The sequence below is a fragment of the Lethenteron reissneri genome, chromosome 72, assembly GCF_015708825.2.
Source record: "Lethenteron reissneri isolate LAM-NWPU_2019-01 chromosome 72, ASM1570882v1, whole genome shotgun sequence".
Classification (NCBI taxonomy): Eukaryota; Metazoa; Chordata; class Hyperoartia; order Petromyzontiformes; family Petromyzontidae; genus Lethenteron; species Lethenteron reissneri.
In genome coordinates this window covers 4594776-4616148 of record NC_083850.1, presented here as the reverse complement: position 1 = coordinate 4616148, position 21373 = coordinate 4594776, and the positions used below count along the sequence as shown (strand labels likewise).

At 45.0% G+C, this 21373-nt stretch overlaps 1 protein-coding gene across 1 annotated transcript in view; it reads left to right on the top strand.

Annotated features, from left to right (window-relative positions):
• LOC133361338 (zinc finger protein 208-like) overlaps positions 1-21373 on the top strand; it is a gene marked incomplete at both ends in the record, with an annotated part of 534864 nt that overhangs the window by 346927 nt on the left and 166564 nt on the right. Inside the window, one exon of the mRNA XM_061580270.1 lies at positions 18413-18746. Within this exon, the coding sequence (XP_061436254.1) occupies positions 18413-18746 (334 nt within the window). The remainder of the gene's footprint in view (positions 1-18412; positions 18747-21373) is intronic.

Genomic DNA, 21373 nt, shown 5'->3' with positions numbered 1-21373 from the left:
CGCCTGATGGAATTGGTCCTCGCTGGCTTGCAATGGGAGGTGTGTTTGATTTACCTGGATGACGTTATCGTATTCAGTAAGACGTTCGAGGAACACCTTGATAGGCTTCGGGCCGTCTTTCTCAAGATGCGCGCTGCAAATTTGAAATTCAAGCCACAAAAGTGCCATTTGCTGCGCGAATCTGTTAAATATTTGGGTCACATCGTCGGCCGGTCAGGTATCTCAACCGATCCCGCCAAAACGCGTTGTGTCAGCTCCTGGCCTACCCCAACCTCGGTGGGGGAGGTTAGAAGCTTCATCGGCTTTGCTTCATATTACCGTCGGTTTGTTGCGGACTTTGCTTCCATCGCTAAGCCACTACATGCCTTGACGTCAAAAGGGGTCAAATTTCATTGGGGGCCGGTGGAGAACGCCGCTTTTGTCTCTCTTCGGGATGCCCTGGTGGGGGCCCCGCCGTTAAGCTACCCCGATTTTTCCATGCCGTTCGTGCTCGACACGGACGCAAGCAATACCGGGATTGGAGGCGTGCTGTCACAAATTGTGGGTGGCGTGGAGCGCGTTGTGGCTTATGGTAGTAGAGTACTGTCCCCGGCCGAGCAGCGGTACTGCGTCACCCGCCGCGAACTGTTGGCTATCGTGTTCTTTATCCAACAGTACCGGCCATATCTGTACGGCCGGCATTTCACCGTCCGTACAGATCATGCGGCATTGCAGTATGCCCTACGAATTAACCAGCCATCGGGGCAGTTGTCCCGATGGCTCGAGATCATGCAGGATTTCGATTTTGAAACAACTTACCGGAAGGGGATTCGCCACACCAATGCCGATGCCCTATCACGCCTGCCGATCGCCCCGGATTGCACTTGTTTCTTGGGTTCGGGCCGTTGCAAATCGGCAAGTGACGGTCAGGATCGGGTTCTTGCGGCCGCAGTTGATACTCCTTCGGACGCTGGTCCTATTTCGGAAGGTGGGAGTGATTCCCTACTTGGCTTGTCGAGTGCTGAGTGGGGCCGCCTCCAAATGGAGGATGCGACCCTCCTGGCACTACGACGTCGCGCGGAAGGATCGGGTCCAGGGAAGTCGGGCGTTGACTCATGGGGGTGGTGCCAGGGCGTACTCATGCATTGGGACGCGACAATCCGCCGTCACAGGCTGGTGGTGCCTTCCACGTTGAGGGGTAGGGCTGTATGGGCTGCTCATGAACGGCTCCTGCACCTGGGTACCCTCAAAACACTTGCCACGCTCCAGCTTAATTACTTTTGGCCGGGCATGGCAAGAGACGTGGACGATCTGCTGCGGTCCTGTACCCAGTGTGCACAACGGAAGCCGCCGGCGAAGGGAGCCAGTCCACCGCTCCAGTCCATTTCGGTCACCCGGGTTAACGAGCTGGTCGCCCTTGATATTTTGGGACCGTTTCCTTCCACGCCGAGGGGTAATAAGTACCTGCTGGTTGGCGTGGAATATTTCACGCGATGGCCTATGGCTTGGCCCCTCGCCAACCAGTCCGCAGCGGCCGTTGCGGAGGCTTTTGTTCAAGGCTACGTCCTCGACAAGGGCGCTCCGGAACGGTTGTTGACCGATCAGGGAAAGAATTTCACTAGTACCCTCTTACACGAGGTATGTGGCCTTCTGGGTACGAAGAAAGTTCGTACCTCGCCTTACCACCCACAGACGGATGGGATGGTGGAACGCTTGCATAGGACTCTTACGTCCATGCTATCCCACCAGGTATCTGAGTCCCAAAACGATTGGGATCTACGGATCGGGGGAGTCCTGGCGGCATACAGGATGGCTCCTCACGCGGCGACCGGTTTCTCGCCATTTTTGTTGATGTATGGTCGCGAGGTTGACCCGCCTGTCGCGACTCAGCTGGCGATTGCCGCGCCTCATGCTAAGTCGAAAATCGCCGACCATGTTAAATTCAACATCCTTCGCTTGGCGGAGGCACGGCAGGCGGCCATGCAAAACTCTGACTCCCGCCAGAAACAAAACGAGAGGTTGCGGTCGCGCCGGACTCACACGCACGAATGGCACCCGGGCGACCGAGCATGGTTGCACTGCCCCCAGGTGCCATTGGCCACCTCGGCTAAGTTGTTGCGACCATGGAGGGGCCCCGTTGAAATTGTGCAGGTTGTGCGGCCTCAATGTGTGCGCATTAAGTGGGGGAAGCGTCGGTGGTTTGTACACCCTTCACGGTTAAAGCCATTTTTTGCTCCGCACGCTTCCTCCCACGAAAATGGCCGAACATGTGGGGAGTCCTCTGACTCCGGGGGGGCGGGATCGATGCCAGCCTCTGATCCACTAATGACTGTCCCGTCTTCAGGAGCCCCAGGACTGAAGCCCTCTGGGCTGCCAGCCTCCCCCGTGGGGGGCGGCGCTGGCACGTCCGGGAAACCGGACGACCAGGCACCTGCTGATGCGACACCTGCCACCGACTCTACCAAGCCGGCCCCTTGTGACGGGCCCGCTGCACGGACTCGCGCCAAAACGCGCCGGTTGTTATGATTAGCTTTCCGCGCGTGTTCCGTTGCTGCGGAACCCGCTCATTGTATATATGTTTTTTTTGGTTGTATGTGTGTGTAATAACGATGACCACGCTATCTGCTTGTTGCTTGCTGTCCATGTAAGTGTGTGCGTGTGTTGGGAATGGACGGAGAGTCTGCTGTGGTTGCTGAGTTTCAAAGGGAGTGTGTGCGCTGCTGCGTGGAGTTGTCATCTTGATGGTATAGTTAATTATTAACGTGGGAGCGGCGGGTACCCTGTGCTGTACCATCTCGTGGGTTACCGTGCGCGATGGGCTTAATTGAAAAAAAAAAAGAGAAAAAAAAAAATGTTTTTTTTGGGCTGTATTGTGCTGCGAGGTGCGGTGTGCGATGCGGTCGTTGCATGACAGAGAATAATTGTGTTGTGGTTGCAAAGTTGCGACGGGATTGATGGTGTGTTGGTCGCCTGCAGATTTGCTTGCTATTGTGCTTCAATGTACGCGTGTGATCGCGATATGCTGATTGCATGTGCTGGTATACCGTTCTGTATATGTATTGCGGTTCTGCGTGAGGGTTTTTTTTTTTTTTGTTATATAGGGAACCATCGGTTGATGTTACGCTTGTTCTTGTTATTGTTACTGTTACGAGGCACACGTGTATTGACGGTGTTAATCTTTATTCTTGGGGGTTGAGGGATTGTTGCAGCCGGGACGGCTGCGAGCTGTACAGGGGGGGGGGGGTGATGTAGGGGTTATTACGGGAGGAACAGCGGACAACAAACACAGGGCTGTCGGCACTCACATACACGGGTGGTCACACCGACGTCCGCATCAGTTATTGCCCACGCCCCCAGCCCTTGGAGGCGATCCCTATAAAAGGTGGAACCCAAAGAGCTCGAGTTCAGTTCGACACGAAGCTGACCAGTGAAGATCCAAGACTCGGAGATTAGGCCCTGGGACTCCCCAGTCTCGCCGTCCTTATAAGGGCCGAGCCGGGTAAGCCAGTGGCGCGGCCCAGGAGCTTCCAGACCGCTGCCCTTGTCAGGGCAAGGCTGGTTAGCTGGTGCCGAGATCTGTGCTTGCCAGGGCCAGATCAGTCAGCCTCCCGTAGCCCAGTAGAGGAGGACTGGGGGACAGGACAGAGGGCTTAGTACTAGGGTGGGTTTCCCATAGTACGGGTGAAGGGGCCGATACCCCTTCAACTATTGTATCTGTCCCGGAGTTAATAAACAGTGTGTCTCAACTTCGACATCGTCTCCTCCGCTACTTACTACATATGTGTACCTATGGACGCGCGCGCGTGTGTTGTGTAGGGGGAACGGTAGTGTAGTGCTTAGCGTGCTGTCTGTGTCTGTGTGTGTGTCTGTGTGTGTGTGTCTGTCTGTGTGTGTCTGCGTGTGTCTGTGTGTGTGTCTGTGTGTGTGTCTGTGCGTGTGTGGTGTGTGAGGAGCCGTGGGTGTAGTGGTTAACGCTACGCTGCGCTACAAACCCGGCGAACCGAGTTCCATTCCCGCTCACGGCCACCACCGGTGACGATTATTTGAACCTCCCCTAGGTCGACTCAGCCTCAAACGAGTAACTGGTGTGGCGTATTAACATCGCCACTGGGGAGACAAAGGCGGCCGTGCGTGAGTGGTGAGGGAGGGACTCAGCCGCAAAACGAGTAGCTGGTGTGGCGTATTAACATCGCCACTGGGGAGACAAAGGCGGCCGGCCGTGGTGGATACAAGTCCCGGGCGAAGCCGGGTAGTACAGCTAGTAGGCTATAAAGAGTTAAAGAAGAGAAGGTGAGACAAAGGGTGGTGGTAGATTCACACCGAGAATAAGAAAGGGGGAGGAACGAGGTCCGGGGCTGTTTTGGTGGAATATCGGGTCGTGGCTGGTTGCTGTCTCGTCGTTGTCGTTGCTATATCGTGATTCCGGGGTCGTAAGCAGTGTTACAGGCTAAATAAAATAACCCTCTACAGTCTACAGAGTCTGGAGTCGTTACAATTGTAACGATTCATAATCGCACGCTCTCATAGTGGGTTTGTTCAGTTATTTATCTATTTCCATACTTGTATATTGCTATTCGATGCCATTGAGATGGAATATTCATCCATAAGTGGGCAACTTGATTCTAATACGATGATGGTGTGATTCTAATAATTTATGCGATTCTAAACCTGGCACCTCGCAGGCCACATTTTGGTCTTCTGATGCGTATTTTCATATAACGTAGATTTGAGCACAGTGTAATTCTGGTGCGACAAAAAACGTAATCAGATCCTGATCCTGCACCTTCCGTTTCACAGATCCTACCCTTGGTTCGCACGTCCATATTACATACATACATATTACATACAGACATAATACATACATACATACATATTACATACAGACACGTTACATACATACATGTTACATACATACATATTACATGCATATTACATACAGACATGTTACATACAGACATATTACATACATACATACATATTACATACGGACATATTACATACAGACATGTAACGTACTTACGAGCAAAGTATGATTCTAAGAGGACTACGGAGTGATTCTAATAATTCGAATGCGATTTCTCTCACTTCAATGTATGGTATTCTAATCTATAACACTAGTTTATAATGTTATTTTTTTGTGTTATAATGTCGAGCTCATAGGTTTTAATGTTCGAGTTCACAACATTAGATTTTACTATAAATGTAGTTTACAGTGGTATAGTTATAGCGTTACAATGTATAGCTATACCAGTTATATTGTTAGAGTTTATAATGTTAGAGCTTATAATGTGATAGTTTTTGGCCGTGCCCTGTCCTCGTGGGACCCCACACGGATTTGGAAATAATTGCAATGACCATGATTGGGCTGAGATTTGAGCGACTGTTTACTTTGTTTCAACATAACTGAGTGCAGGTTAGTGCCATCTGGGCTTAGCGAATACTACTCATGAATGAACTCATACTCCTTTATGAAAGACATTGTAATCTTGCCTTTTCTTGACGAATTGTTATCTTCAATAGCGTCCTCAAATATACGGCTAAAATACACAGCAGAGGGAAGGCTGCCTTGTTGGGAAGATGTAGTTTGGGTAAGGCGCTGTGACTGGAGTTAAACATTCGCTGCTTGGCCCCGTCGACAGCAGCGGAGACGATCCGATCCACTGTGCTCCATCTCCCCACATGGTCCACAAAATTATCGGTTTTTTTAATGAACGTATGTTTTTCAAATCATATGAAATGTAATTATGTTATAATGTGATTGTTATACACTTTATCTGTTTACATACCGTATATAGCTATTCGGTTAAATTAACATGACATTCATCCAACAGTGGACTGTTTGATTCTAATGCGACTACAGTGGGATTTTAATCATTGTAATGAGATTCAAATCTTGCAAAACCTACCTCCGGTTCGCATTCACTTTACATGCATATGGCCACAGTGTGATTCTAACATTATCACAGTGCGATTATAATTATTATTATGCGATTATAATCACGAACCTCCGTTTATTTTGTTCAAAACTAATAATACCGTACCTATGTTTTTGGTGTTATAAATGATGAAACTAGTTAATAGATTATTGTATTTTAATTATTTTTGTTATCGTTGATAGTGTTACAGTTCACACGTCATACTTGATGATTAGAGACCGTAACGTTGCGAATACATTTATAATGGGGACCTTTCCCCTCCAGGGACACATGTTAGTGGAGAGACAGCCAAGATGCTGCCGGTTAAGGGCAGATTTGTGTGACGAAGATCCTCTACCTAATACTCGCTTAAAACACGTTTTTGCTATGAACATTGTAAAACAAATAAACGGACACACATTTGTTAAAATACGTTTTTATTAATCTGCAAAATTTTTTACGTTAAATCTAAAACCGAATATGTATTATGTTCTATGTTCAAACAGTTACAGTACAATGCAAACTATTTCCGTTCCAGGAATACCAAAGCGTTAAAGTATCATTCCCCATGATGTCCTTATTAGTTCACCACATGTGTTCACTGTGCGTCTATGTTGAAGTCAAGGCCATATATCCAACGAACGCGTCATCAATGTACATACCAAAGCAGATTATTACCATCCAAAAAAAGCTTTATACTTGAAAAAAACCCGTTTAAAATGTTGAGTAAAGATCTAACTACATATGCATTCCAACTTTAGCTCAACAGGAAGACTTAAATCCGACAAAATAAAAAATCACCACCTGCACGTCAAGAAACTCTCAAATGAACTGTAAAACTAAAGGGTCAGAATTACACACAAAAGTACTCAAGACAGCTTAATAGGTATAACTACATGCAACATTATATTTCAGACACCGCGAGCTCTCGGTTTGATCCACGAGCCACTCCATTACATCCAGCCATCTCTCGGGATCCAACTGCATGGGATCGATAGTGGAATTATCTTCAGGAATCATTGCAGCACCTTGAATTCCACCTTTTGATTTCAGCTTCCTATCATTGTGGACCTTCTGATGCCTGTTCATGTTTGATGAGTGTGCAAATGCCTCCCCACACACAGGGCACAAGAATGGCTTCTCGCCGGTGTGTATTCTCTGGTGACTCTGAAGATGTGATGAGTGTGCAAATGTCTTCCCACACACAGAGCACAGAAACGGCTTCTCGCCCGTGTGTGTTCTCTGGTGACTCTGAAGATGTGATGACTGTGCAAATGTCTTCCCACACACAGGGCACAGGAACGGCTTCTCGCCCGTGTGTGTTCTCTGGTGACTCTGAAGATGTGATGAATGTGCAAATGTCTTCCCACACACAGGGCACATGAACGGCTTCTCGCCCGTGTGTGTTCTCTGGTGTCTCTGAAGATGTGATGGCCATGAAAATGTCTTCCCACACACAGAGCAATTGAATGGCTTCTTGCCTCCGTGTACGTGGGGCTGTGGAGAGCGTCCCTGCTCCATGTGAGCGAAGTAACAGCAGCGGTGTTATCGAGTCAAAAGTACGCTATCGGCCGCAAGGATGTTTAGCGTTGAGTTTTGGATTTTGTTAACAGCTAAAACAAGAACGACACTCGCGTCTAACCGAGAAGCAAAAAAATCCCGCTAATTTGACGACGAACACGTTTAAGAGTTTATCGGTGAAAATAGACACCTACTTGGAGATTCACGGTATATCGATGTCTAGAACCCGTCTGAAGATGTCGCCACGAACTCTCCCGACGCAAAGTCGCCTAACTGCCGACACAGCAATTGTGCTCGCCAGGCTGCGTTGTCTCGCGGTTGAAGGGCGATCAACAGAGCGACGAGTCGAGCGTCCAACCTCATCAAGTTCCCTCTCGAAATGGCATTGAGCTCTGCTTCTGAGCCGCCTTATAACTCCCCCCCTAGGATCCAATCCTTTGTCTTTCAGGATATTTGCATTCGATTGTTAATTTTGGAAGGTACAATCCGCATGTCTATTAACATACCGAAGGGTAATGTGTCCTTTGTGCTTCATGCATGAATATGTAAGTGCATCTCAGTGTGTAATTATGCGCTTATTTTGAATAAATGGATAAACACGTTCGCCATGCCCTCCATTGTCCTCGATTTAAAGTGAATGCAGCCCCGTGGCGTTGCCAAAAACCGCCAAGCTTCGGGAGTGAGCACGTACAGACGCTTGCAATACAATCACTCTAACATCAGTAACCAAAATCCGATCTGGTACATGGTCTCCGCTTAAACTTGTTTATATTCGTTTAATGTTTAATGCTCTCTTTAAAGCGTTACAGTTTACATGTTTTAGAGTACAAGTGATCTCCAGTATACTTCGGAATTAGCGAAAGGAACGTTGCTAAACTATTTATAACAGGGACCTTTCCCCTCTAGGAACACATGTTGATGGTGGAGACAGCCAAGACGTTGCCGGTTAATGTCAGACTTGTGTTGCTGCAGTTGCTGCTGCTGCAGTTGCTGCTGCTGCTGCAGTTGCTGCTGCTGCAGTTGCTGCTGTTGCTGTAGTTGCTGCTGCTGCAGTTGCTGCTGCTGCTGCAGTTTCTGCTGCTGCTGCAGTTGCTGCTGCTTCTGCTGTTGCTGCTGCTGCTGCTGTTGTTGCTGCTGTTGCTGCTTAATATGCTTCAGTTCCAGTGGTGTTCCGTGATGGGATAACAAACTTTGATTAAATACTTTTATCAAACAAGTCATTACAATTGCAACGATTCATAATTTCACGGGCTAATATTGGGTTTGTGCGATTATTGAACATATTCATACTGAATATTGTTATTTGATTCCATTGAGATGGAACATTCATCCCGCAGTGGACAACTTGATCCTAATACCACCAAAGTGTTATTCAAATAATTTTAACCCCATCCTGATCCTGCACCTTCCGTTTCACATATCACATCCTTGGTTCGCACGTCCATATTACATACATACATGTTACATACATGCATGTACCATGTTACATACATACATGTTACATGCATACATGTTACATGCACATATACTTACTACAAACAGATATGTTCCATACATACATGTTACATACTTACGACCGTAGTGTGATTCGAAGAGGACCACGGAGTGACTCGAATAATTCGAATGCGATTCGAAAATCACACTTCAAGGTAGGTTGTTGTAATCTATAACACTAGTTAATAATGTTATTGTATAGCGTTATAATGTATAGCTCATAGGTTATATTGTTAGAGTTCACATACTAGTTTACAGTAATTTGAAGATTCTTCAAATGTATATGTGAATGTTTTTAAGTTACCATTGTTGAAGTTCATAATGTTAAAGTTCACATTGTGAGAATTTACAATGTGAGAGTATATCCAAGACGTCGATCGATGGCGTTGGTCTGGTAGGTTCGATCATAGTTTTTGATCAAAGACGTCATCCCATCACGGGACACCAACATGCTGCGTATATAACAGTAACAGAAGCAACTACAGCAGCTACGAAACCATTCGATGGCAAAGCAGCGACTTCTTCAATCTGAGAGTTTGTGGCCGTGCCCTGTTCTCGTGGGACCCGACACGGATTTGGAAATAATTGCTATGATCATGTCTGAGCTGGGATGAGCGACTAATGTTTACTTTGTTTAATCATAACTGTGTGTAGGTTAGTGTCATCGGTGCTTAGTGAATACTACTATGAATGAACTCATACTTCTTTCGGATAGAAATTTGATATCGTGTTGGTAGAACAAGTCGCCTGCCTTTTCTAGACGAATTGTTATTTTCAAGTGCGTCCGTAAATATATTGCTAAAATACACAGCATAGGGAAGGCTGCCTTGTTGGGGAGATGTAGTTTGGCTAAGGCGCTGTGGCCGGGTGATGACACGGATTCTGAAACAATGGAGTTAAACACTCGCTGCTTGTCCCCATCGACAGCATTGAAGGCTGTCATATACCGCGCCATTTACGAGTTGGCTGTATGATGTGTATAGTTGAAGGTGCTAGGTGTTGTCTTCTTCTAACAGCTACTAACGTGCCTGTGTTGTCTGTTTTTAGGATTTGTCTACTGATGTTGTTCTTTTAATTGCGGCGTTTTTATGTTGAGTTCTGTCACTTGAGTGTTGCAATTTGTTTAAGAATACGTCATGTGAGCGTGGTGTTTTGCTTGTTGGAATTTCGCTTTGTTACAATTTGTGATTGTTATAAAATCGTAAAGATTCAGAATCTCATGAGTTAAGAATGGGTTTGTGCGTGATTCTTATACGACCACACTGTGATTCTAATGCTTCTAATGATATTATAATACCTTATCTCCGTTTATATGGTTATAAATTAAAACACTAGTTTATAATCGTTTAATGTTTAGTGTTATCGTTTATAGTATTACAGTTTACATGTTATAGAGTACAGTTTATCCCCGACATACTTCGGGAATTAGGGACTGGTAGGTTGATGAGCGATTAACTACGGGGACCTTTCCCCTCAAGGAACACGTGTTAATCGCGTAGACAGCCAAGATGCTGCCGGTTAAGGGCACACTTGTGTGACGGAGATCCTCCACCTGAAACTCGCTTAACATGTTTTTGCTAGGAACATTATAAAATAAAGAACATTTGTTAAAAATACGTTTTTATTCATCTGCAATCATTTTTACGTGAAAACTCGAAGGGAATATTTATTACATTTCCAGTACAATGCAAACTATTTCCGTTCCAGGAATACCAAAGCGTTAAAGTATCATTCCCCATGATTTCCTTATTAGTTCACCACATTTGTTCACTGTGGGTCTATGTTGAAGTCAAGGCCATATATCCAACGAACACGTCATCAATGTACATCCTGAAATCGGCTATCTAAAGTTGATTAATACCAATAAAAAAGCTTTATACTTGAAAAAAAACGTTTAAAATGTTGAGTAAAGATGTACCTACATACGCATTCCAACTTTAGCTCAACAGGAACACTTAACGACTACAATTGAACAGTCTCACAACCAGTGCTCATCACACCACTTCGGCAAGTAATCCGATAACATTACAAACCACCACTGTGCACGTCAAAAACTGTAAATGGTCAAAATTATAACCAAAAAGTACTCGATACGGCTTAATAGGTATAACCACCTGACATAATATTTTTTCAGTCACTCCGAGCTCTCGGTTTGATCCCCGAGCCACTCCATTACATCCAGCCACCTCTCGGGATCCAACTGCATGGGATCGAATGTGGAAACTTCTTCAGGACCAATTGCAGCACCTTGAATTTCAGCTTTTGATTTCAGTTTCCTATCATTGTGGACCTTCTGATGCCTGTTCATGTTTGATGAGTGTGCAAATGCCTCCCCACACACAGGGGACAAGAATGGCTTCTCGCCCGTGTGTGTTCTCTGGTGACTTTGAAGATGTGATGACTTTGCAAATGTCTTCCTACACACAGAGCACAGGAATGGCTTCTTGCCCGTATGTGTTCTCTGATGGTCTTGACAAGTTGACGAGTGTGCAAATGCCTTTCCACACACAGGGCACAGGAATGGCTTCTCGCCGGTGTGTATTCTCTGGTGACTCTGAAGATGTGATGAGTGTGCAAATGTCTTCCCACACACAGAGCACAGAAACGGCTTCTCGCCCGTGTGTGTTCTCTGGTGACTCTGAAGATGTGATGACTGTGCAAATGTCTTCCCACACACAGGGCACAGGAACGGCTTCTCGCCCGTGTGTGTTCTCTGGTGACTCTGAAGATGTGATGAATGTGCAAATGTCTTCCCACACACAGGGCACATGAACGGCTTCTCGCCCGTGTGTGTTCTCTGGTGTCTCTGAAGATGTGATGGCCATGAAAATGTCTTCCCACACACAGAGCAATTGAATGGCTTCTTGCCTCCGTGTACGTGGGGCTGTGGAGAGCGTCTCTGCTCCATGTGAGCGAAGTAACAGCAGCGGTGTTATCGAGTCAAAAGTACGCTATCGGCCGCAAGGATGTTTAGCGTTGAGTTTTGGATTTTGTTAACAGCTAAAACAAGAACGACACTCGCGTCTAACCGAGACGCAAAAAAATCCCGCTAATTTGACGACGAACACGTTTAAGAGTTTATCCGTGAAAATAGACACCTACTTGGAGATTCACGGTATATCGATGTCTAGAACCCGTCTGAAGATGTCGCCACGAACTCTCCCGATGCAAAGTCGCCTAACTGCCGACACAGCAATTGTGCTCGCCAGGCTGCGTTGTCTCGCGGTTGAAGGGCGATCAGCAGAGCGACGAGTCGAGCGTCCAACCTCATCAAGTTCCCTCTCGAAATGGCATTGAGCTCTGCTTCTGAGCCGCCTTATAACTCCCCCCCTAGGATCCAATCCTTTGTCTTTCAGGATATTTGCATTCGATTGTTAATTTTGGAAGGTACAATCCGCATGTCTATTAACATACCGAAGGGTAATGTGTCCTTTGTGCTTCATGCATGAATATGTAAGTGCATCTCAGTGTGTAATTATGCGCTTATTTTGAATAAATGGATAAACACGTTCGCCATGCCCTCCATTGTCCTCGATTTAAAGTGAATGCAGCCCCGTGGCGTTGCCAAAAACCGCCAAGCTTCGGGAGTGAGCACGTACAGACGCTTGCAATACAATAACTCTAACATCAGTAACCAAAATCCGATCTGGTACATGGTCTCCGCTTAAACTTGTTTATATTCGTTTAATGTTTAATGCTCTCTTTAAAGCGTTACAGTTTACATGTTTTAGAGTACAAGTGATCTCCAGTATACTTCGGAATTAGCGAAAGGAACGTTGCTAAACTATTTATAACAGGGACCTTTCCCCTCTAGGAACACATGTTGATGGTGGAGACAGCCAAGACGTTGCCGGTTAATGTCAGACTTGTGTTGCTGCAGTTGCTGCTGCTGCAGTTGCTGCTGCTGCAGTTGCTGCAGTTGCTGCTGCTGCAGTTGCTGCTGTTGCTGTAGTTGCTGCTGCTGCAGTTGCTGCTGCTGCTGCAGTTTCTGCTGCTGCTGCAGTTGCTGCTGCTTCTGCTGTTGCTGCTGCTGCTGCTGTTGTTGCTGCTGTTGCTGCTTAATATGCTTCAGTTCCAGTGGCGTTCCGTGATGGGATAACAAACTTTGATTAAATACTTTTATCAAACAAGTCATTACAATTGCAACGATTCATAATTTCACGGGCTAATATTGGGTTTGTGCGATTATTTAACATATTCATACTGAATATTGTTATTTGATTCCATTGAGATGGAACATTCATCCCGCAGTGGACAGCTTGATCCTAATACCACCAAAGTGTTATTCAAATAATTGTAATCCCATCCTGATCCTGCACCTTCCGTTTCACATATCACACCCTTGGTTCGCACGTCCATATTACATACATACATTTTACATACATGCATGTACCATGTTACATACATACATGTTACATGCATACATGTTACATGCACATATACTTACTACAAACAGATATGTTCCATACATGTTACATACTTACGACCGTAGTGTGATTCGAAGAGGACCACGGAGTGATTCGAGTAATTCGAATGCGATTCGAATATCACACTTCAATTTAGGTTGTTCAAATCTATAACACTAGTTAATTATGTTATTGTATAGTGTTATAATGTATAGCTATAACAGTTATAATGTTAGAGTTTATAATGTTAGAGCTTACAGTTTGAGTTTATAATGTGAGAGTTTTTGGACGTGCCCTGTCCTCGTGGGACCCCACACGGAGTTTACTATAATACAAGTTTGCAGTAATTTGTAGATTCTTCAAATGTATATGTGAATGTTTTTAAGTTACCATTGTTGAAGTTCATAATGTTAAAGTTCACAGTGTGAGAATTTACAATGTGAAAGTATATCCAAGACGTCGATCGATGGCGTTGGTCTGGTAGGTTGGTGTCACGGGACACCAACATGCTGCCGATATAACAGTAACAGAAGCAACTACAGCAGCTACGAAACCATTCGATGGCAAAGCAGCGACTTCTTCAATCTGAGAGTTTGTGGCCGTGCCCTGTTCTCGTGGGACCCGACACGGATTTGGAAATAATTGCTATGATCATGTCTGAGCTGGGATGAGTGACTAATGTTTACTTTGTTTAATCATAACTGTGTGTAGGTTAGTGCCATCGGGGCTTAGTGAATACTACTCATGAACAAGTCGCCTGCCTTTGCTTATATACAAAGCATAGGGAAGGCTGCCTTGTTGGGGAGATGTAGCTTGGGTAAGGTGCTGTCACTGGAGTTAGGCGATGTGACTGGGTTATCACACGGATTCCTAAAAGCAGCTTAGACAATACGATCCACTGCGTTCCATCTCCCCACATGAACGACGACATTCTGAGTTTTAAAAAAGTGGAATATATATTTGTAAATGCGTTTTTTAAAAATAATGTTTCTTGTATCTACGTTACAATGTGTGATTGTTATACTCTTTATTTGTGTATACTGTATATACTTATATGGCTATTCAATTCCATTGATACGACACATTCATCCAACAGTGGAAAGTGTGATTCTAATACGACGAGTGGGATTCGAATAATTGTAATTCGATTCTAATCCTGCATATCCTACCCCCGGTTGGCATATTAACTTACCATACGTGCAACCACAGTGTGATTCTAATTAGCTCAGTGCGATTCTAATGATTAGTATGCGATTATAATCCCACACCTCCAATTATGTGGTTCTGCACTATAACAGTTAATCGTATTTTCCAGCGTAACAATGGATAGGTTGTAGTTCATAGGTGATAATATTATATTTCACTATGTTAGAGTTTAACATGTGAGAGTTTACAATGTCAGAGTTGATCAAGAGCGTCAATCTTGATCCACGCAGAAACAAATACAGCAGCAGCAACATCACATGTCGAGGGCGACGCAGCTACTTCTGATTCTGCTGCTTCCGCTGCTCAGATATTTGTTGCCAGGCCCTGCTCTCGCGGGACCCCACACGTCTTTGTAAATGATTGAGATGATGATGTCTGAGCTGATAGTTAATTTAATAAAGAGTACTTTGTTTGTGTGTAGGTCTGTGTCATCGGGGATCAGCGAACACTGCTTATGAATGAACTCGCACTCCTTTATGACCGACATTGTACTAATGTTGGTTGATCGAGACGAACAAGACACGTGCCATGTCCAGACGAATTGATATTAACAATATTGTCCTTAAATATAATGCTAACACTGGATTAACGTTAACACTGGATTAAACATGCACATTTTAAACCCTGCCTCGCATTTATGACTAACGATTCGCATTCGCACATAACATATATTCAAGCACAGTAAAATGCGCATACGAACATATTGTTATTAGAATAATTTTAATGCGATTCTAACCCTGCAAACCCCCACAGTTCGCATATCCGTCCCCCGATTCGATTGAACCTACACTTTACATACATATGAGCGATTAAAATGCTTCTAATGACATTCTCATACCGTAACTCCGTTTATGGTGGAATCTATTATGAAAAAAAATAAAGTCGTTTAATGTTTAGTGTCATTGTTCATAGTGTTATCAGTTTACATGTTATAGAGTACAGGTCATCCCCCGTATACTTCGGGTTTCGGGACCTGAACGTTGCGAAACGATTCATAATGAGGACCTTTCCCCACCAGAGCGCAATCCGCTAATTAAAAGAACACGGGGCAGCGGGAACACGTGCTTCCATGGGCGGTCGGGGACAGGGCATGGTGTATTGCCCACAGGTGCCACCGGGTACGTCCCCCAAGTTGCTCCGCCTATGGCGGGGTCAGGTAGAGGTCATAGAGGTGGGTGATGTAAAGACAGTGGGTCAACTAAGGGACAAGTGGTGACAACAAGATAGAGAGAGTTCGAGAAGGGAAGGCGAGACCAAGTGTGGGCGGAGGTTCACGCCGTCGTCGTTGCTATATCGTGACGCCTGGGGTCTGAAACCGCGTTAAAGGCTAAATAAAAGAACCCTCTGCAGTCTTGAGTCCGGAGCCATTACAATTGTAACGATTCATTATATCACGGGCTTATGTTGGGTTTGTGCGATTATTTTACATATTCATACTAAATATTGCTATTTGATGCCATTGAGATGGGACATTCATCCAATAGTGGACAGCGCCTTACCCAAACTACATCTCCCGAACAAGGCTGCCTTCCCTATGCTGTGTATTTTAGCAGTATATTTACGGGCGCACTTGAAGATAACAATTCGTCTCGAAAAGGAAAGCGAATTGTTCTACCAAAACGATTTCAAATTTCTATCCGAAAGAATGAGTTCATTCATGAGTAGTATTCACTAAGCACCGATGGCACTAACCTACGCACAGTTATGATTAAACAAAGTAAACATTAGTCGCTCATCTCAGCTCAGACATGATCATAGCAATTATTTCCAAATCCGTGTCGGGTCCCACGAGAACAGGGCACGGCCACAAACTCTCAGATTGAAGAAGAAGTCGCTGCTTTGCCATCGAATGGTTTCGTAGCTGCTGTAGTTGCTTCTGTTACTGTTATATCGGCAGCATGTTGGTGTCCCGTGACACCAACCTACCAACGCCATCGATCGTCGTCTTGGATATACTCTCACATTGTAAATTCTCACACTGTGAACTTTAACATTATGAACTTCAACAATGGTAACTTAAAAACATTCACATATACATTTGAAGAATCTTCAAATTACTGTAAACTAGTATGTGAACTCTAACAATATAACCTATGAGCTATACATTATAACGCTATACAATAACATTATTAACTAGTGTTATAGATTACAACAACCTACCTTGAAGTGTGATTTTCGAATCGCATTCGAATTATTCGAGTCACTCCGTGGTCCTCTTCGAATCACACTACGGTCGTAAGTATGTAACATGTATGTATGGAACATATCTGTTTGTAGTAAGTATATGTGCATGTAACATGTATGCATGTAACATGTATGTATGTAACATGGTACATGCATGTATGTAACATGTATGTATGTAATATGGACGTGCGAACCAAGGATGTGATATGTGAAACGGAAGGTGCAGGATCAGGATGGGATTAAAATTACTTGATTAACACTTTGGTGGTATTAGGATCAAGCTGTCCACTGCGGGATGAATGTTCCATCTCAATGGAATCAAATAACAATATTCAGTATGAATATGTTCAATAATCGCACAAACCCAATATTAGCCCGTGAAATTCTGAATCGTTGCAATTGTAATGACTTGTTTGATAAAAGTATTTAATCAAAGTTTGTTATCCCATCACGGAACACCACTGGAACTGAAGCATATTAAGCAGCAACAGCAGCAACAACAGCAGCAGCAGCAACAGCAGAAGCAGCAGCAACTGCAGCAGCAGCAGAAACTGCAGCAGCAGCAGCAACTGCAGCAGCAGCAACTACAGCAACAGCAGCAACTGCAGCAGCAGCAACTGCAGCAACTGCAGCAGCAGCAACTGCAGCAGCAGCAACTGCAGCAACACAAGTCTGACATTAACCGGCAACGTCTTGGCTGTCTCCACCATCAACATGTGTTCCTAGAGGGGAAAGGTCCCTGTTATAAATAGTTTAGCAACGTTCCTTTCGCTAAATTCCGAAGTATACTGGAGATCACTTGTACTCTAAAACATGTAAACTGTAACGCTTTAAAGAGAGCATTAAACATTAAACGAATATAAACAAGTTTAAGCGGAGACCATGTACCAGATCGGATTTTGGTTACTGATGTTAGAGTGATTGTATTGCAAGCGTCTGTACGTGCTCACTCCCGACGCTTGGCGGTTTTTGGCAACGCCACGGGGCTGCATTCACTTTAAATCGAGGACAATGGAGGGCATGGCGAACGTGTTTATCCATTTATTCAAAATAAGCGCATAATTACACACTGAGATGCACTTACATATTCATGCATGAAGCACAAAGGACACATTACCCTTCGGTATGTTAATAGACATGCGAATTGTACCTTCCAAAATTAACAATCGAATGCAAATATCCTGAAAGACAAAGGATTGGATCCTAGGGGGGGAGTTATAAGGCGGCTCAGAAGCAGAGCTCAATGCCATTTCGAGAGGGAACTTGATGAGGTTGGACGCTCGACTCGTCGCTCTGCTGATCGCCCTTCAACCGCGAGACAACGCAGCCTGGCGAGCACAATTGCTGTGTCGGCAGTTAGGCGACTTTGCGTAAGGGAGAGTTCGTGGCGACATCTTCAGACGGGTTCTAGACATCGATATACCGTGAATCTCCAAGTAGGTGTCTATTTTCACGGATAAACTCTTAAACGTGTTCGTCGTCAAATTAGCGGGATTTTTTTGCTTCTCGGTTAGACGCGAGTGTCGTTCTTGTTTTAGCTGTTAACAAAATCCAAAACTCAACGCTAAACATCCTTGCGGCCGATAGCGTACTTTTGACTCGATAACACCGCTGCTGTTACTTCGCTCACATGGAGCAGAGACGCTCTCCACAGCCCCACGTACACGGAGGCAAGAAGCCATTCAATTGCTCTGTGTGTGGGAAGACATTTTCATGGCCATCACATCTTCAGAGACACCAGAGAACACACACGGGCGAGAAGCCGTTCATGTGCCCTGTGTGTGGGAAGACATTTGCACATTCATCACATCTTCAGAGTCACCAGAGAACACACACGGGCGAGAAGCCGTTCCTGTGCCCTGTGTGTGGGAAGACATTTGCACAGTCATCACATCTTCAGAGTCACCAGAGAACACACACGGGCGAGAAGCCGTTTCTGTGCTCTGTGTGTGGGAAGACATTTGCACACTCATCACATCTTCAGAGTCACCAGAGAATACACACCGGCGAGAAGCCATTCCTGTGCCCTGTGTGTGGAAAGGCATTTGCACACTCGTCAACTTGTCAAGACCATCAGAGAACACATACGGGCAAGAAGCCATTCCTGTGCTCTGTTTTATTAGGAAGACATTTGCAAAGTCATCACATCTTCAAAGTCACCAGAGAACACACACGGGCGAGAAGCCATTCTTGTGCCCTGTGTGTGGGGAGGCATTTGCACACTCATCAAACATGAACAGGCATCAGAAGGTCCACAATGATAGGAAACTGAAATCAAAAGCTGAAATTCAAGGTGCTGCAATTGGTCCTGAAGAAGTTTCCACATTCGATCCCATGCAGTTGGATCCCGAGAGGTGGCTGGATGTAATGGAGTGGCTCGGGGATCAAACCGAGAGCTCGGAGTGACTGAAAAAATATTATGTCAGGTGGTTATACCTATTAAGCCGTATCGAGTACTTTTTGGTTATAATTTTGACCATTTACAGTTTTTGACGTGCACAGTGGTGGTTTGTAATGTTATCGGATTACTTGCCGAAGTGGTGTGATGAGCACTGGTTGTGAGACTGTTCAATTGTCGTCGTTAAGTGTTCCTGTTGAGCTAAAGTTGGAATGCGTATGTAGGTACATCTTTACTCAACATTTTAAACGTTTTTTTTCAAGTATAAAGCTTTTTTATTGGTATTAATCAACTTTAGATAGCCGATTTCAGGATGTACATTGATGACGCGTTCGTTGGATATATGGCCTTGACTTCAACATAGACCCACAGTGAACAAATGTGGTGAACTAATAAGGAAATCATGGGGAATGATACTTTAACGCTTTGGTATTCCTGGAACGGAAATAGTTTGCATTGTACTGGAAATGTAATAAATATTCCCTTCGAGTTTTCACGTAAAAATGATTGCAGATGAATAAAAACGTATTTTTAACAAATGTTCTTTATTTTATAATGTTCCTAGCAAAAACATGTTAAGCGAGTTTCAGGTGGAGGATCTCCGTCACACAAGTGTGCCCTTAACCGGCAGCATCTTGGCTGTCTACGCGATTAACACGTGTTCCTTGAGGGGAAAGGTCCCCGTAGTTAATCGCTCATCAACCTACCAGTCCCTAATTCCCGAAGTATGTCGGGGATAAACTGTACTCTATAACATGTAAACTGTAATACTATAAACGATAACACTAAACATTAAACGATTATAAACTAGTGTTTTAATTTATAACCATATAAACGGAGATAAGGTATTATAATATCATTAGAATCATTAGAATCACAGTGTGGTCGTATAAGAATCACGCACAAACCCATTCTTAACTCATGAGATTCTGAATCTTTACGATTTTATAACAATCACAAATTGTAACAAAGCGAAATTCCAACAAGCAAAACACCACGCTCACATGACGTATTCTTAAACAAATTGCAACACTCAAGTGACAGAACTCAACATAAAAACGCCGCAATTAAAAGAACAACATCAGTAGACAAATCCTAAAAACAGACAACACAGGCACGTTAGTAGCTGTTAGAAGAAGACAACACCTAGCACCTTCAACTATACACATCATACAGCCAACTCGTAAATGGCGCGGTATATGACAGCCTTCAATGCTGTCGATGGGGACAAGCAGCGAGTGTTTAACTCCATTGTTTCAGAATCCGTGTCATCACCCGGCCACAGCGCCTTAGCCAAACTACATCTCCCCAACAAGGCAGCCTTCCCTATGCTGTGTATTTTAGCAATATATTTACGGACGCAGTTGAAAATAACAATTCGTCTAGAAAAGGCAGGCGACTTGTTCTACCAACACGATATCAAATTTCTATCCAAAAGAAGTATGAGTTCATTCATGAGTAGTATTCACTAAGCACCGATGACACTAACCTACACACAGTTATGATTAAACAAAGTAAACATTAGTCGCTCATCCCAGCTCAGACATGATCATAGCAATTATTTCCAAATCCGTGTCGGGTCCCACGAGAACAGGGGGCCTCGCTCGCGTGGCGACAGCGATCGCCTCACTCCTCCGCCGCGTGCTGCTTTGTGGCGGCAGGTCCACCGCCCAGTAGGGGTGGTGGCGGTGGTCGTGCATCGGTGCCAACCGTGACCGCTATCACCACACTACCCACTCACCCCGTGATACTCGCTACACACACCACACGGTTCCCCAGAGAGACGGTGCCACTGGGACCACAGCTGGGGAATGAAGCTGAGCAGCAGATGCCAGGCCTACAGCGGAGAATGACTGCTGCCGGCGCAGCCAATGACATCGCCTGTTGCAATCCTTGCTCTGTGGGCGCGCGAGTCAGTGGGGAGGGGGGTGTGGACGTCATCGCTCACCCCCCATGCACAAATCATTTTCTTTTTAACTCCTCTATACCCGGTCGATATCCCTGTACCGGTATTAGTATTATTCCTACCAGCCCACCCCGCAGGGTCCTGTTTTCAAATACGTATTTAAAAATATGTTTTCAATTTTTTAAAAATTTAGAATGTCGTTGTCCATGTGGGGAGCGCAGTGGATCGTTTCGTCTAAGCTGCTTTTCGGAATCCGCGTGATAACCCAGTCACATCGCCTAACTCCAGTTACAGCACCTTACCCAAACTACATCTCCCCAACAAGGCAGCCTTACCGCTGCTGTGTATTGTGTTTGTGGGATAA